General features: G+C 35.1%; 1 protein-coding gene across 2 annotated transcripts in view; it reads left to right on the top strand.

Moving 5' to 3' along the window:
* Positions 1–15612, top strand: part of sema3c (sema domain, immunoglobulin domain (Ig), short basic domain, secreted, (semaphorin) 3C) — a 68900-nt gene extending 53288 nt beyond the window's left edge. For both annotated transcript variants that reach the window (XM_006633475.3, XM_069192452.1), the window contains 4 exons: positions 4250–4407; positions 5236–5303; positions 8482–8612; positions 13007–15612. In XM_006633475.3, the coding sequence (XP_006633538.2) occupies positions 4250–4407; positions 5236–5303; positions 8482–8612; positions 13007–13408 (759 nt within the window). In that variant the 3' untranslated portion in view covers positions 13409–15612. The remainder of the gene's footprint in view (positions 1–4249; positions 4408–5235; positions 5304–8481; positions 8613–13006) is intronic.
* The last annotated feature ends 2735 nt before the right edge of the window (positions 15613–18347 follow it).

Here is an 18347-nt window from a genome sequence, read left to right as displayed (position 1 = left end):
CTTAATTATGTCATTTGATTCAAATGTCCACTTAATTGGTTTTATTAGCACTGCTTCCAGGTCTATTCTCATTGGGGCTTATAAATTACCTAACAAATCTTCTGGACTTTGGCCCCCCAGGACAAGGAGTGAATATCAAAGCTATTGTAGTGTATTAATAACAGACAATAAAAAAGAAACATGAACCTTATAAAGTTGGAGAAGAATGAGTATTTAATTTATTGAACATAAGGTAACAGGAGTGTGACACCATGTCCAGCCAGCTTTATTTCAGGCTGTTGCAATCCTACCCCACTAACCAAACCTTTGAAAGAATGAAAGAAAATGTATGTATAATACCAACACCCATAATGTGACTGGGGAGAATCAAATACCTCTTCAGTAACATTAGATTTTACCCTTAACTGTTCAAATAAGCTAATGATATCAATACATGGGGGGGAAATGAACTATTAACAGACAAGCAAACATTTGATAAAAACAAAAGCAATAAATTGATAGAATGAATTATCCATGATAAGAGATTATTAAACATCTTTATTATATTTTTGGAAGGTTGACAGAATCTAAAGTCATATTTATGAGTAAATTGAAAAACTGGTTGTTAAGAATTGTATTCATTGCAGTCTTCAGACGTGTGATTTCAGCACACAGTTTTTCTGTTCCATTGAAAGAAATAGTTAGATCCATAAAATGATAGAATCCATTATCCATAATGAGGAAACAGGACAAATACAGTACAAGACATGACAATTGTTTGACCAGCTAGTATAAATCTCTTTGCAAACTCTTTTATGATGTAGGTCTACATACGAAACTTCTACAGAATATGACATTTAGTAGAAATAAAGATTGTACTACAAATACTTTAAGACAAGAACATTTTTCCATTACTGTGGCATAATACCCTCCTGATGTAAGTAGAAAGGGTAAATTAGTATAATGCTAAAGATCATTGGAAAATTACATTAGTGTGATGCTACTTATGTCTGGGTTTTTAAAAATTATTATCTTTTCCCAAAGGGAGTAGCATAGATACGTATTTCAGCATAATATTGTCCTGAGAAAGTTGAAAGGAAAAAGGAAACTTCATTTAACATTATTTCAAGGAGGCTTGAATAACAGTTTGAATACAGTATAAATGGAGCAAATTATAAATGATCTTTTTTTCTTTGAATAAGCCAGTATTCTTGTATGGTGAGTTATTCTAAGTGTGGTAGCTGAATATACGGGCCTATGTCAAAGTTGTTTTTTTTATTTTTATTTTTGTGAAATGCTAGTCTGCTCATAAAAAAATAAATTAGCAGATCATCTTATATCTTTTGTTTCTTGAAATGCAGTCTCATGAAAAATACATACTCTATATCCTCCAGATGTATTGACCTATATACTGTATACTGCAGAAGTATTTGCAAACAGGGAACTCTGATATTACATTTAATCCTTTTAGCTGATGACACCTCTAGCCAGCTACATTTTACACTGTTTGGCCAAGCGTGTAATAGGATGTACTTTGGGGATTTAATAATCACATTTTGATGGATATCTGGCAGCAGATCACGGTTAATTCCTGAAATAGTTTGAGATTTGTTCCTTTATCTATGTTGTGCTGAAACACATTGGAATGTATTGAGAATGTAATGCGGTTTATTTTTAACTATATTTTTACAAAAATATAATTGATATAATGAATTAGTCTGAGTGTAGAGTTGTGTCAGTAGGTGGTCTGCAAAGAAACAAGTACATGAACAAATATGCACTGAAACGTATACAGAAGTATAAAGAGAAAAAACAGCATCTCAGTTGCTGAGCCTCCGTCAGGTGTAAAGGAGAGAAAGAAGAGGTCTGAGGATATGAAGCAAAGAAAAACAAAAGACAGTGTGTAAGAATGGGCACAGCAGGCACAAAACAGTGTTCAGAGGAATGGAAAACTGGGGGATGAATTCCAGAAGAAATGTGATAAACTGAAATTAGTAAAAAAGGGAGAGATGTCCGAAAAAATAGTCTGTCACTGAGAGCTGGTGGAAAGTGTTATTCTAGTTTTAGACCAAACAATGTAGGAAGAAAAGGAAAAACAATTAAGGACTCTTGCTTTGTAACCAGTGTTACAAATGGTGGAAATGGAAATTGTTTTTCTTTTTTAGGCACTGGCAACCATTGTATAGTATAAACTGTATAAATGATCAATAAATGCTGGAAAATACTAAGAAATGTAATCATCTACTACATTGTGGTAGGAGGCATATTAGACTAAATCTTTAGTAAGGTAATTACAATAAATCCAGTGCCAAAAATGTAAATGTAGTTCTAGATTTACCTTTTAAGTACCTATAAAACCAAAGTTGATTGAAGTTTTTAAACTTGTATTTGTTGAACAACTGGAAAACACCTCCTGAAAGATAGTAGGAAGTGATGTCTGTTAGTAAGCGGAAGTAAGCAAGAAAAATGGGAAAGCAAATATGCCAGTAACAATACAATATGTACAGTGTGTATATATTAGATATTGAGAATTCATAGAACTGAGTATCGAAGCCAATTTGATGCATATTTATGTACTGATTTGCATCTTCCATGATATCAACATGGATATAATAAAAATACATACAGTATGGAGCATCCGAAGAAACTTCTAACTGAAACAGATTTAACTAAACTTAACATCATCAAAATAATCTTAGTTTTGTAGTTGGTGCAATGACATTTTATTTAATTTACTGTACATGATATAGGGAAATTAACATTTGATTAACATTTTTCATCAACAAGGTTTCTTAATAGAGGTCTAATGCACAGTAACAGTAAGAGTGTGTGAGGGGCTCATAGCAAGAGTGGCCACCACTGAAATACAACACAAACTGTACATCTGTGCCAAATGCACTACAACCTTTACACTAGGATATAGATGCTGTCTTGTGGGATTTTGTTCCAATCCTCTTGACATATGTCTGTTTACTGTTTTCTGAGTCTTCAGTACTACAGTATATGTATTCCCAGTTTATCCCTCAGATGAACAATAGGGTATATACTGTATCACAGCAAAGCTGCCCCATTCTCATCAGACTAGAAAGCTGTTCTTATACTAGCAGCATGAGGACATGTGCTACCCTGCTAGAATGTTGTAACATCGCTATGAGCCCACAGGAAGTGCTTTAAGTGAAGCTGGTCATCAATCACTATATAGTTGTTTTGCAGTAGACACTCCTCACCAGAGTATCACACTTGAAGCTCTCCATCTATTAGTGTATTGTACAAAACAGTTAGCATATTGTTCTGTCTCTGCCACACTCATTGACATTTATCAGTTCCTCTGGGTTCCTAATCCTCGTCCTGGGGATTCACACACCTGCTAGGCTTTGTTAACCAAGCAAGTTGTTGTGTAAAACAAGGATTCATTTAACAAAAACCCCAACTGCAGTGGAATGCAACAGGTGTGTGGGTCCACAGGACTAGGATGGGACACACCCTGGTAAACAGAAAACCTTTATTAAATCCTATAGAAAGTTTGGTTCCTCAGCCAGCTGCTCGCACTATTTCATCAGTTGAAGAACATGAGAACTTTGTAAGGCCTACAATGATGACTGTTGTACAGCCCCTCACAGAACTGTGTTGTCTATGACAAAGTAGAACTGGAACTGTGAAATAAAAACCCTAAGATGGAGGATTACCGTTTGTCTCCCAGATCTTTGCCTTTCATTTACAGATTGTGTTGGGCTGCCATGTCTTGCCATGTTGGAAAGGTCTGGTTGTGTACACTCTACATAGCAAGTGACAGCCTCCAGCATACCAACGGCATTTAAAACAATGTTCGCTTTACAACTGTGTTATATTGCCTCTGTTCTGTTTTTCTTTCGTGATTTTTAAACGACTTGACATTCAATGGGTTAAATCGGCTCAACACCTGTGCCTAATCAAACTCTGTTACTAATGAGGTGTTTCAGTGCTTATGCAACAGTCAAAAGTCACTCAAGTGTAATATGAAGGATCAATTCATCATAATCATGTCCAAAACAATAAATCAATACCCCAAATCCATCCATATACTTTTTTTAAAAGAAATATACATGCATAAATACAGGGATATGTTTATTCTAATGCTCTCTCCATTTGAGAAAGAATCTTAACATTCTTTAACATGTTCTTTATTTTAAATTGAGCTGTACTGTATAATTCAATTCAGAGGAAGACTCAGTATCAGCATAAGTCATGACACGGTGTGCATAATGATTCTTTTTCCCTCTGTGTGTTACAGCAACAACTGTATGTGAGCTCAGATTATGGTGTGACCCAGATGTCTCTGCACCGTTGCGATGCTTATGGCTCTGCCTGCGCTGACTGCTGCTTGGCCAGAGACCCTTACTGTGCCTGGGATGGAAAGTCCTGCTCCAGGTTCTATCCTATGGGAAAAAGGTAGAGCAGGGCCTTTGAGAGCGAAAAATTACATGCTGAAGAACTAAGAGAAAAACCAGGTTTTCAAATTGACATTTTATATAGACATTTCTTAATAAGACAATGATGATAATGATGATTAATGTTCTTTGTTGAAGAATGTGCTGTTATATGCAGTCTGGAAGAAAGGCAGTACCAGAGGATTACAAATGATTTTCAGAATGTCATACAAATAAGAATAATGTTCACATTCAGAAGAAATATAATTCTAATAGCATACCATTTTAATTCATTCGTGTACCACCTGTTATTACAGCCTTAAGCATTTAGATTGAGTGTAGAAATAAAGGTACTACCTTATTCTAAATATATTTTTTTCTTTTCTTATTTTTTCTTTTTTTGTAGTTTTTGGCTCCTTGTTGCTCCTAACTGGGGAATAACACCATAAAATGTTAAATGCAGAGCTGAAATTGTCCAAGATAAAGTGCTCTTTCATTTTCTTATTTTCACAGTCTGCTTTTCATTTAGAAGAGAAACTTGAAATAACAATTAAATAAAATGTCTTTGGAAAATTCAACATTTCCTTACATAGAAGTGTTTGTAATATCAAAAATAATAGAAATATTAAACTGAGGAGCTTTGATTTCTGCATAAAATTACTCATATAAAAATAAATATATTCCTTCTGAAATGTAATACAAATGTAATAGACTTACATGTAATGTAAGTCTAACTGATGTCCACAATGAAGAAAATCAAAAAACAAAAGTATCTTTCTTAAAAAATCTACAGTGTTAGTAAATTAAATTATTACATTGATTCAATGGATGTATTATTGTGTTGGTGCAGGAGAAGCCGAAGACAGGATATAATACATGGGAATCCCTTGACACAGTGTAGAGGATTTAATCTTAAAGGTAAGTCAGGAAAACTGAAATTTTGATAAAACAACTGATTTACGTATTTCTTTATGAAATCACCAGTTCCTTCCAAAGATGGAATGTAGTCATCACCAAAGGTGAAGGGCCATGTTACTGACCTTTGCTAAGACAGTATGTCACATTAGTCCAATGCTGTCACGGATGTCAGAAAAGACGAACCGTAGAATGGCAGGAGAGCGAAAAAACCCTATGTGTAGCGGCGAGATGGGGGTTAGCCCGGGCTCAGCTGTTCAGGAAATGCTACAGTATATAGAAACCTATACCCTCAGGAAGTGAACGTGGGGCGACCTGGTGCTAGGCGGGTTTCAGGACATCCGAACGTCAATGCTGAGCGAAGGCAGAATGAAAGACCCGGAAATATATAGCCCCAGAGAGAGAGAAACACCGGAAGGACAGCAAAGAACCGGAAATGAGAGACAGGACAGAGAAGGAGTGCCCTCTGGCTGCAGAGGGCATGAGAAATGCAACCTTTTCTCTGGAAGCCAATGCGACATGGTGTAATCTGTTCCATTCTTTTCCTCACTGTTAACCAGTTTTTGGATTCTTATTACTTAACTCTTAGTTTCGTGGATCAGTCTTCTCTTTCCCAATAAGATTATCAGAGATGAATTTTTCAATGCCAGGGCTCTTCTCTCTTTTTTATCATTTAGTTGCCTTTATTTGTAGGTATCTTGAAGAACTTTTTCTGGCATTCTCTTTTTGGAGTCTTTGAGACCCTCACTAGTTCTCAACAGTTTCTAACAGTCTCCATTCTTATTGACCTCAAGAGTCTAGATTTATCCATCTAGTTTCCATCTTTGAGAGTCCTCGGAAGCTTGCAAGTAGCTATTTCCCTAGAAGGCCCTGACAATTTTGACAATCATGAACAACAAGGTCCTTTCTGTGTTTTAGTTCTACTTCCATTTTTTTCTTCTGAAACTTTGTGGGCTTCATTGGACTTCTAGGGCTCTTGACTGTGATTGTCCATGAAGTGTTCTTTTCCTACTTAACCTGATGGCAATGATGATGACCACAGCTTCTTCCTAACCTATCAGGGGGCTTGACCTGGAAGCACTGCATAGTACCTCTTCTGCATGGCTTGTAGTTTGCACCGCATAGACAGGAAGCTGTGTGCAGTGAAGTAGGTTTTGGACAATGGAGCATATCACCCATATGCTTCTGTGGGTTCTCAAGGTCGCCTCAGTGGGAGCATGGCTCCCCACAGGCAGATTACATACACACTGCAGACCAGAAAGAATCACAGTAAGTCTTCATCTCCAAGGTCTCCAACCACACCATCTGCAAGGAGTATGACCTCAGCCAAATCCATGCAACATCATAGCTCCAAATGATTTCTGGAACAGGATGGTTTTCATCAGCCTTGCTCCAGAAACACACACGTTTGCTTTCATTGTGTCAAATACCTGCTTTGTCATCTCACTCATGTGTTGTCCATCTAGAGTATGATGTAAGTTTTAAGAGCTGGTCTGACTGAACTTCTTAACAGAGAGTACTTCATTCTTTTGAACAGCCTATGGTTCTCTGGTCTGATCCCCTTGTCCATGTTGGCAATAAGCTTGAATTAAAAGCAGAAAATCTTGCTTCCTAGAAAAGCTGCTGTAAGCTTCTACATTCAGTCATCACTTTCATTTACTCACACCTGACCTGCCATGTCCTAGATCCCAATACAGCTTTCTTGCCCAAAACCAGCCCTTCATCTCATTTGACCATTTCGGTTACTAGCCACAACTGGGGCTTCCAATGAGGACCCATCACAACAATTACTCTACCTGGTCCAAGCACTGTGTATTTATATGCAGTGCACTTAGTGAGCTGCTGTTTTGTCACCCTTACAGATTGGGCTTCTGGGTTTGCCCTCTTCAAGCATAGACTGCCTCTCTGAACTACAGATACAATTTTCCTGGACTATGAAGCACTGGCCTTCTGCCTCTAAGACCAGAACTATTCCACTAGAGATCAGACTGCATTATGGTCCTCTATGACTAGATGATATCTGCATTGTGGCAATGATGTAATTTACAATCCAGTTGTGGTGCATGCTGTGTAACGATCTGTTAGCACCTGGAATGTGCGAGACGTTTTTAACCCTTGCCTCCTGATGACCTGGCCCCAAATATTACTGACAGCTTGAGTACACCTATCCCCATTGGTGAGGACTGCATTCCATTCTTGAAAGGGAAATTTCAAGTTTGTCTTCACAACCCTGGTTCCTTAAAAAGGAATGAAGTCATCATAATTTTGGAGTCATTCTTAGCTGGCCTTCTGTTCCTGCTACAAATAATATAGATTGTAGCACTTTGCTCCAGCTTCTAGGAGAAGAAGGACAGGCCAGAGTAAAATTGGCAGGACTGCCTCAGCAAAGGTCTATGAATGTGGGACTTGGTAATGACTGCATTCATTTTCAGGGAACCAGAATTGTGAATATACAGTAAACAAGCTTTAAGTTCCAGTTTTTCATTCCAGTCTGTATTCATCACTTGTTCTTCATCTGGACAGGTGTATCACAATATTTGTCAGGGCAGAATTCAAGGTGCTTATTTTTCAAGACACAGATTATACTTATCACTATACCACCTTGATTATGAAAAAAATACTGCAGAGAGTTAGCATTTGGAGTCAAAATTCAGACTAACAATATCTTGTAGTCATCCAATAGGAGAATTCAAGATCTCAAATAAGATTAAAAATAAAGCAGTGATGCTGCACAATCAGGGAATCCCAGAGGACCATTTTCTCAGCAGCAGCCATCAGCTGAAGTAGAAATTATAGAGTATTGTTCTACCATTTCCTTTGTGTAGAAAATTGTCCCTTCATTTGTTTGAATACTGAATATTCCTTCTAATCAAAATCTCATCAGGATATCCCATCTACCCCCTGACTCTTCCACTTATAAGAAAGTCAACATTTAATTGCAGAATATCCAGTTATACTCAAACAAAACTCACACATACAGTTTGTTTCCCATAATCAAAATAACAACGATATGCTACTATAAAGTAAGAAATGATTCAATATAGTACTGTATTTTCACAGCATTCTTAGGCATAGACAATAGTGAACACAAAATCCTGTTTCTCTCTTAGAGATGTTAGGGTTAGAGAAATTTGTGAATTTGACGACATTTAAGGTTCAAAGAACATTATCTTCTCCTTAGCTTACAGAAATGCAGCAGAGATGGTGCAATATGGAGTGAGAAACAATACAACCTTTTTGGAGTGTTCTCCAAAGTCACCACAGGCATCTGTGAAATGGTTAATACAAAGAGAAAATGACAGAAGGAAAGAGGTGGGTGTCTATGAATCTTAACATTAGTCATGAAACAAATTTAGTTTTTTTTCTTGTTCAATATTTATTCCTAATCACTTTTTCCAGCTTCAACAATGGTATTAAAAGAAACAGGCATTTTTTAGGCACTGCATTTAATAGACAATTCATGGATTGCCAGAGATATACTATCAAGTACAGTTTGTAATAGCAAGTATGATGCATTGCCAGGCAACAGAAATATTTTTATAAAGAGATCTATTATAATGTAAGGATATAAATACAGTATAAATATGTAGTGGAAAACACTGGGCTCTAAAAAGTATTAAAAAGATGTAAGGGTATTTATTGACATATCATTTGCATCTGTTAGATAATGTGAGAGGAAACAATAAAAAGAAACAGTAAATAGAATGTTAGGATCTATAAATGTAGAATTCAAAGAAAGAGATAACATATTAAAATTATACATTGTATTAGAAGCACCTCAGAATACTGTGTACAATTCTTGTCACTGTGTTACTAAAAAGATACTGTTGCTCTGGAAAGAGTCCAGGAAAGTGACCTGGGCTTAAAGGAATGTTCTATGTTGACAGGTTAAAAGAACTTAATTTTTTAAGTATTGAACAGAGAAAACTTTAAACTGATGCATTTCAAAATCATCAAAGGCAATGTTAGGTTAGTTAACCCTATCCCTGTTGAAATCAGCAGTGACACATAAATCACAAGTAGAATGTGTGTGAACATGCTTTTAAAACTGACAGCAGTAGAAACTTTTTAACACAAAGGGCTGTGGCAGTCTGAAATAAGCTACCAAGCCATGTTGTCTAAGCTGATACCTTGGCCTAATTAAAAAAGCAGCTGATTAAAATGTTCAGAACAATAATCTACTAGCAAACAAACAAGCTAGATAGTCCAAATAACCTCCCTTCGTTTGCATTATTTCAGCTTTGTTCAACATGCATATAGCAATTTAATTAAAACAGTATTTCAACAAAGAGACTTGCATATTTGAAGCTGATATTTCCCTGCAAAAACTATTTTGGACAATGTAGTGTATGTAGTTTTCACATTATTATTAAGTTGATATTTTTTTATCAAAAGCCACTTACATTGATACCTATTTATAGAGCAGTTTATTTTATTGAGTTTATTTTATCTGACTGAAGTACCTTGCTCAAGAGTACCTTTCCGTACAGACTTTCTGGGATCTGAACCCACAACCTCTCTTTGCATTTAATAGAGGTTTCCAAAAGTTCACTACAGAAATGCAAGATACTGTATTTTTTACTTATCCCAACAGTCAGGTAGCTCTGATAGCTCTGATATACTTTACCACTCAGAAAATGTAATCTAAGGCATTTAAGAACTAGTTTATATGGTAGTTTATTTTTAAAGTTCATAAGAGCTACTAGAGAAATCAACCTCAAACTTTTTTTGTGTTCACTTTTACATTTACAAACAAATTGATTAAAACAAAAATCCATATCTTGTGCCTGTTGCTTGCCAAGATAGGCTTCCCCTTGAAGCTGCATTGGATAAAGCGGTTAGAAAATGGATGGATAACATTGATTGATTTAAATTAAATGCCTTAAATTACAGTATATATCCTAACATTTTATTTGCCTTTTTTATTTCTTTCCCACATTGTCTCTAGAAGATGTACAGTAAGTGATGTGTAAACATAAAGATTTGTCTTTTTCATGAGTAACCTTCTCAAGCCCAGGGTTTCCATTTTGTATTTATAGTTTATGTTTTTGCTACCAGCATTTTAAACCTTACATGTGTCTACATTCTATAACATTTATTCATATAACTTTTGCCATTTGTTTGCCATGTTTGAACTTTATCTAAATCTTCTCAAATTGCATTTGCTACTTCTACACTGTTTGCCAATTTGGTATCATCTGTGCACCTGACTAACTATACCAGAATCTAGAGCATTAATTTAATTTATTCAATCAATCTACACTTATTTCTTATAAATAATTATGTTTTATCTAGAACACATGAGGGTCATATTTTCTACTCCTCTGTAGTTAGTATTTTGTAAACCCTCCTCTGGAATTGATTGTACTAACAAGACACCTCCTGTTGTGTGTTATGAATTTCTGGCACTTCCAAGGGGAGATTTTTTACCATAATTTCCGGCGGAATTAGTCTTCAGCCTCCAGGCACTTTGGTTTCCATTTGTGAACTACCTTTTAGATCTCAAACCACAAATATTTGATTGGAGAGAGATATGGAGGTTGAGATAGCCAGTTAAGAACATTTATCTTGTGTGCAGTTCACTGCTTCTTTGTTGATTTGGATGTATGCTTTGGATCATTGTCATACTGGAATGTCCATTTTCAGTCAGGCTTGAGCTCCCTGGCAGAAGGAACCAGACATTTGGCCAAAGCAATTCCCTATCTTAATGAGCGATCCAAGACATCTTGATACAAAATATAACAGACCTCCCACCTAAATGCACTGGTTATGAGTGTTTTCTCAACATGATCTTCACCCTTTTCACACCACAAACAACTGAAAATGTTCAATAAGCTCCAATGTCACAAACCGCACGCAGGCACGCAGACACCGTCGCATTCTCATGAGCCCCCATTCACTCACTAATTAACTTCGCTCACCTTGTCTATTTAAACTCCCACTCTGCAGCTTGTCCTCGCTCGCTTTTGAGGTTTCCTCAGCCAGAGGTACACATCCAGTTTGCGATTTAGTCCGACGTTTTGTTTCTATTGTGACCCTCTGGTTTTCTGATCCTTTGCTCCTGATCTCCGACCTCGCTCTAGCCTGACGATTTGGATTATGTTTGCCTTAGGAATTCAGTTTGTTTCTCTCTCTCTGACTCTGCACAGGGTCTATTTCCCTACCTATTCCCTCGGCATACTTGACATCCAATTAGACATCATATTTAATGTCATTCATTAAATATGTCCTTCATTCATTGGCAAGCAGCTTGCCACGCACAAGATGCTTCATTTTGTAGTTCTGGCTCAAAACAGACTTTTTTCTTAGAACCTGGCCATAAAAGCTACATTCTTGGAGGTGATGTCAAATGGTTTTCAACATTTTGTACCCTGAAGATGCTAGATTGTGTTTCAGATTTACAACAGCTGCCTTAAATTTATGGTTACCTCCCAAAGTACGTGACTCACAGTGTGTGGTGGCAAGATACAGTTGTGTCCTCTTTGTGGAAGAGTCACCTTTATAGCAGTAATAATGGAAACTACAGTAGAAAGTGACAGGTCAACTTTTTTGTGGATTATTTTGAACCCACTCCCTGACTTGTGGAGATCAATGACCATTTACCTGCAGTCTTCAGAGCTCTCTGATACATGCTGCTAATGATTGACTTCCTTGTGTTACCTTGTGTTCCTTGTGTATCCCAGGGAAACAGAAAACATTCAGATGTCTGTATAGTTCCAGATGCTTACACTGCAGTTCCTAAGAGCAGAATGTTACTGTAGAATTGTTTTTGTTGGATTTTATGTAAAGGAATGCTTAGAGGTATAAACCCTCATGTTTTCTGGAATTCAATTAATTATTCATGAAAAATATAACTTTTCACTGAGCAATGCTGTTATTGCAGTATAATACTTTAAAAATATTTTTATTTTTAAGCAAGACATATTAGCCAATCCATAATGCATTCTGTTTTGTTTCTGTGTTGTTCCTATTTAATCTGGATATGAAAAAATATAGGGCACTGTATGTAACATTTTAACAGTGTAGTTTATACCTACAAAGTTGAAAGACATATTGTAAAGGCTTATTCCATGTTGAAAGAAAAAGAAAAGAGAAAACATTTAGGCTGTGAAGCCTTCTTCAAATGACTTCTACTCAAACATTTTTAGTATTTCCTTTATGTATATTGTATATTGTAAATTGTAAATTACTGGACTCACAGCTTTATTTTCATGATAAATTGATTTTGAGTTTATCAGGGTTATAATACATTTAGAGAGTACTGTATATGATTGGTAATTCACATATTTTCTATGCTAAAACTTTAATCCAAATTCTACAATGGCTTTGCTTCACTTAATTGTCAATATTGGGAAAAGACATCCTGTCTGTAACAACCAACCAGAGTTTTGTTATTTAAATAAGGTATATAATTCAGAACTTCCAAGTGCTCCTAATATTTAAGAAACATGGATTGGTGGTGTCCTATGAGGCTAACTGAATTGTGGCTAATCAGAACGAGTGTCACAGCTTTCATGTCGATAGATCATGTTGAAGATTGTTATTTGAAAATAGTAATTTCTGCCTAAATTATGTCAAAATTTTGTTTTTTATTATTTATTAATATGGGATGGAGATTATTAATTTAGAAATGTGGAGATAAAAATCTCCAAATATGGAGAAAAAAAACCTATTGCTTATAATATTTTTATATTTTCTCTTTCTAGGTCAGGCTAAATGACAGAATTTTATCAACGGAGCATGGATTGCTGCTTAGGGCTTTACAAGATACAGACCAAGGTCTTTACTACTGCCTAGCTACTGAAAATAACTTCAAACAAACTGTGGCCAAAATAAAGCTGAAAGTGTTGAGCACAGAGCTGGTGTCATCTCTTACTGATAAAAAATCCCTCTGGTCTTGGGCAAGTTCTTTGAATGGCTTACAATCCCATTCTAAAGGCTTCATTGAGATGTTTAGTCATACTGAAATGCAAACCATCAACCGGTACTGCAAGGAGAACAGGCACAGGGAGAGACTTGGGAGCCTGAGAGGAGACCTGGGCAAACTGAAGCCTCTTCTGGACCATAGGAAAAGCAGAAACAGAAGAAACAATTTGCCTGGATTATAGACTGGGCCTGGGGTATCATTATGATCATGATCAAAGGCCATAAAGTAGCCAGTGGAGTTGTTAACAAAAGGAAATGAGGCAACAAAATACTTTTCTAGTCTCATCTGGATAAGGATGAGATAACATGTGAGACTGTGATAAAAGAGACCAAGTGTGCACATTTCACTGCACACTGTTATCGAATCAGTGCTTTATTTCTATAGGCTGCACACCAAGGCTTAAGAGATACTGAACAAATATAGAATTGTACGTGTTGCAGATGTGTAAATAAATCAACTCCAATTCAGGTAATGTTTAAATGTCTACTGGAAAGTTAGTGTCTAGGGCATCCTGCAGAGTTAAACTATCACTTCTAATCCCCCAAAAATGCAGACTTTGACTGTAGCGTAACATGAAAAAGTTGTTTGGAATTACTCTGTGGATTGTCTTTTTATGAGACCACAAAGAAGAGATTTTCAGGATCAAAGCAAATGACAAAACAATAAGGGTTTTATTTATATATGTATAAATACATTGGTTAGAAAGTTTCATGTTTGGTGTAGTTATTAGTAGGCACTTTATAATACCTTGTTGGCATGCTTTATGAAAATACAGTAGATGCTTTAGTATTTTATAATACCTTGTATCACAATTATAGATGCATTCTTTAATTGTTATTTGTTAAAGATTCTAAAATGTGTTACTATTAATTAGCATGCTATTTCCATTTTATAGCTAAGAAACATTTATAGCACTGTAAGTCAAACTGAATGTACCATTGAATCTGCAGGGCATTCCTTTTAACAAACTGTTTCCTTTTTGAAGAATATTATTTCTTTAAATATTTCGTGAATCAAAGCCTTTCACATCAAAATTTTAGAACTTGCTTCCAAAAAAGACAAACATTGAAAATTTTATTTAATATCACAAATAATGATGTAACAGGTGGCAGCACTTATACCATGTGCTTTTATGTGCCAACAGCCTATATATGTGCAGACGGATTGTTCTTCAGAACAAAGCAACATGTTAAAAATAAACCAACACATGTCCTTAATACCCAGCTGCCAAGCAGGTGTATTAGAATTTGGTTTCTATTAGAACAAACTTAATGGAAGACTGCTTACTTTTGTCATTCTTTTGTATTGAAATTGCTGTTTCTGAACTATGAACATTTTAATTTAAAAAATTCAATGCTAAGTTTTTAGTGTTTTAGGTCAGCTTCCCACCTTTGTGTTTATTAGCATATTTGAAGATATGAAAATGTGAAGGATTGCTCCACCACTGAAAATATTCATATACAGTAAAAAAAAACAAATTTTACTTTTACATCTCTTCTTCTGAACTGAATATGATCAAGCACATTTGCAAACAGCTATAAAACATCAATCTTTTATATAAAGGTTTTTATATTCAAGTGTTTTTCTGTTCTATATATTTTTGGGTAAATGTACCTTATGGTATTAGAGATAATGTCAATTTTGTTGTTAATTTGATTATTTTTATTGTATTCCATATTTTACATTGCCATAATGTATACACTATAATATTCAGTACAAGATGCACATTTTCAGTTTGCATAGTTAAAAAAAGTCAGTATTTCAAAAATGTAATCAAAATGCCCATGGTTTATTTGCTGTTTTAAAATGAATGACGATATGTATAAAAGGTCTTGAAATACTGCTTACCTGTATATGCATATATGTTTTTTTCAGTTTTGTGTTAAATCTCAGAGGCCCTATCATTATTACTAAAGTACAAGAAAATATGATGATAATTGTACAGAATACAAATAGTTTTATTTTCTAATTTGAATCTGTATTTGCTTTTTTATCAGGACTAGTTTATATGTTATTTTCAGAATGTTCTATTTAAAGTCTTCCCATTGTAAACGTTTTGATTATAGTGTATATAATTTTAATACAGTATTTTCAATCAATCCATACTCAGATCCGCACATAACAGAGAAACATTTTTTGAATGTTTTAAAAAAAAACCTTACCTTTTTTTGCTGAATAGTCTGTAAGATTGGTGCCTCTGCATCACATAATGTGTAATATAATATTTAACCCAGATTTCCATCATGATGAAACTGCCTTTACAGTGAATATGTTTGTGTTATTTTTTGTATTATAAGTATTAATAAATTCTACAAAGATTATCATAATTTAAAGTTGTAAAAATGAGTGGGCTGATAAAATAAAATATTATATTATTATTATATACTCTTACAAATGTTGGTCAATTTATTGGAAATGTGGCTATTTAATGCTAATGGTGAAGAGAATGTTCCAGTTTCAGTGGAAAATCTGTTACAGTTTAATATTATTGACATAAGTATTGTGAAGAATGGGCTTTTGTCCTTTGGAAAAAACAGACAAAAATGTTGTATAATGTAGCGAACCACTCCCCCCCACCCCCCCCCCAGTGGATTGATCCAGTGACCCTTACCCTTTCCTCCTAGCCTCACCCCTAAGCGGATGCACCTGTTTCTCTCTCCCTGGCCTTAGCTACCTTCCCCAGTGATAAAGTAATAAAGAAGTCTCGAGGAGCTTGAAGCTGTCTCTGCGAGCTTTTTATTTCCCACTTCACCTACACAAAATCAAGTTTGCCACAATAATTTATGGCATGCTTGGGAAAGGTTTAAGTAGAGATGGAAAAGCATTGTTATCCCTGTTTTCTAACAAATACGGCTGTTCATCAATTAATGGACATAAGAAAGGACACAAACAAAGGGAGGACATTCAGCCTAGTGTGATTGGTGTCTGTCTGAGTTCTCCAACCTCCTGGCCCCACATAAACACGACCCAAAGCCACATGACTCCAATTCATCTCCTTCTCAAATCTAACTGTCGTCACTAACATTTACTCTAAGTCATGATATCCACTGCCTGTGACAAGGCAAAAAATAAAAATATAAATATTCTGCAAGGGAAGTTAACTAACACTGACAGTACAAGCCAGACAGGCATAAACAAACCAGACACTCACAGGGGTTAACCGGTATCCACAACCAAACACTTCTAATATTCTTCCATACTTCTTTCATTGGAGTGAGATGCACAATACAAGCTTTCAAAGAAACTAGATTGTTCTAGCACAAAATAAGTTTTGGAGATCTTCAAGCCTGGCGATGGCTATGGCTGCCAGCTGAAAACAAAAGGTCAGTCAAGAATTGTCTATGTTTAGCTGAAAAGTCCAATCAGGACAAAACCAGTTTGTAGTTACTTAAATTTTTACTTCTTATTTATTTTAAATAATAAATAAAATAATAATTTAAAATTATCCTTTGGGGGGTATTCAAGTTTATTTAAGGCTATTTAATCTAAAATACCATTAAATCTATTGTGCATAGTGCTGTGGCAGTTGGCACTAACAATATAACAATATAATGAGTTTACTGTTACCTTTCACAGAAAAAGAATAAAAATTAGATGAATAGTGTAGTAGATAATATTGTGTAAGTGAAGCTGTATCTGTTTCAGAATGAATATTTTCCTTAACCTTCACCTTAATATATGGAAATACAAACATGTTGCCATTCTCTGACCTGATACAGGAAATATGATCCTACAGAATTAACCTAAAGGTTATGTTATTAACACTGGATACATATCACAGAAATAAATTACAAATTGGAAAGGCTTCAATCTGTAATAAAAAATCAATCAAGACATATAGCATATGTTCTCATTTCTCTGATTGAAACTGTATCCTTCTGTTGGTTTCAGAAAGTAAATCCCTACAGCCTCCGATCCAGCTTTCACATTAAAAGGGAAACTATTTGACTGTCATGTCAAACCATGTAAAATTACTTTTTTCTATAATATCCTTACATTAGAAAAAAAGAAAATGGAATCATATCTGAAAGCTCAGAATGGAAATGCCTGTTTTATCAAAATGTCTTGAGGGTGCATGTTATGTGTATACAATATTTTGTGACAATTTTGAAATGGACAAAAGTTGTATTTATATAGTAATTATTGGTCCTTTTAGAATTGTTGATGACTTAAGAAACACCTTTAAAAACAGAGTATATTACTGAAATTATACAGGCTTTCAATTTCCCATTACACATTAACTTGTAGATGTATTTATATCTCAGGCTATACAATCTGACATTTCTAAGCATCTGATGCATCAAAGATCTAAGATGTTGCATGTTGCTTCAAATTGTATTTAACACCAGGTGACATTCCATGCATCTTTATTTCAGAAATGTAAAAGAAAAAAAAAGAAAAATATTCAGGGCTAGGATTGTGTACTTCATTCTATCACTAATCAACCTTTTATTACACCTCAGAGTCTTGGTTGTTTTGAAAGGATTTAAATTAGGAGAAAGAATTAAGAAATTATTAAGTAATATAAATATATGACCTTATTTTTCCTTATACCCTCCTTTGCATGATCATGTTACATGTTAATTTGTTCATGAAACTGAAGGCCCATTTAAGGCCTGTAATAAATCAATGTCAACAAAGGCAGAACAAGGTACAGAAAGAATTTTCAACTGAACTTTTTTTTTCATGGTCTTAAACTTGTGAGAGAAGGTGAAGGAAAATACATAGTTTGGTGTACCACAAGGTACAGAAGAGAAGAGGGTCTGGAATTTTTATCAGTTCTTTAACAGGTTTTCCTGCCTGAAAAATCTCTAATAGCAAAAACAGATCCAATGAGTCTTGATCTTTTATTGGTTGTGGAGGATTTATCATAATATGGCTCCAGCAAAACAGGAAAGTTTTTGTTTTTTTTTGGTACATTCACTAGACTGAAGGAAGGAGAATATTTTGACAAAGTCATTCTAAGAAAGCAATGAATTAAACAGTTTCCTTGATGGCAGAATACAGGAATGATAAAACTATTATATATGGTTACAAACCTGAAATTCCTCCTTCGATATATTGTGATGCCACATTTTTAACTAACACTCTTCATAACAAAAACCACAATTCCCTTAAAG

The sequence above is a fragment of the Lepisosteus oculatus genome, chromosome 7 (genome assembly GCF_040954835.1).
Source record: "Lepisosteus oculatus isolate fLepOcu1 chromosome 7, fLepOcu1.hap2, whole genome shotgun sequence".
Lineage (NCBI taxonomy): Eukaryota > Metazoa > Chordata > Actinopteri > Semionotiformes > Lepisosteidae > Lepisosteus > Lepisosteus oculatus.
The sequence above is the reverse complement of the archived record's forward strand: the minus strand, read 5'-3'. Positions and strand labels throughout refer to the sequence as shown.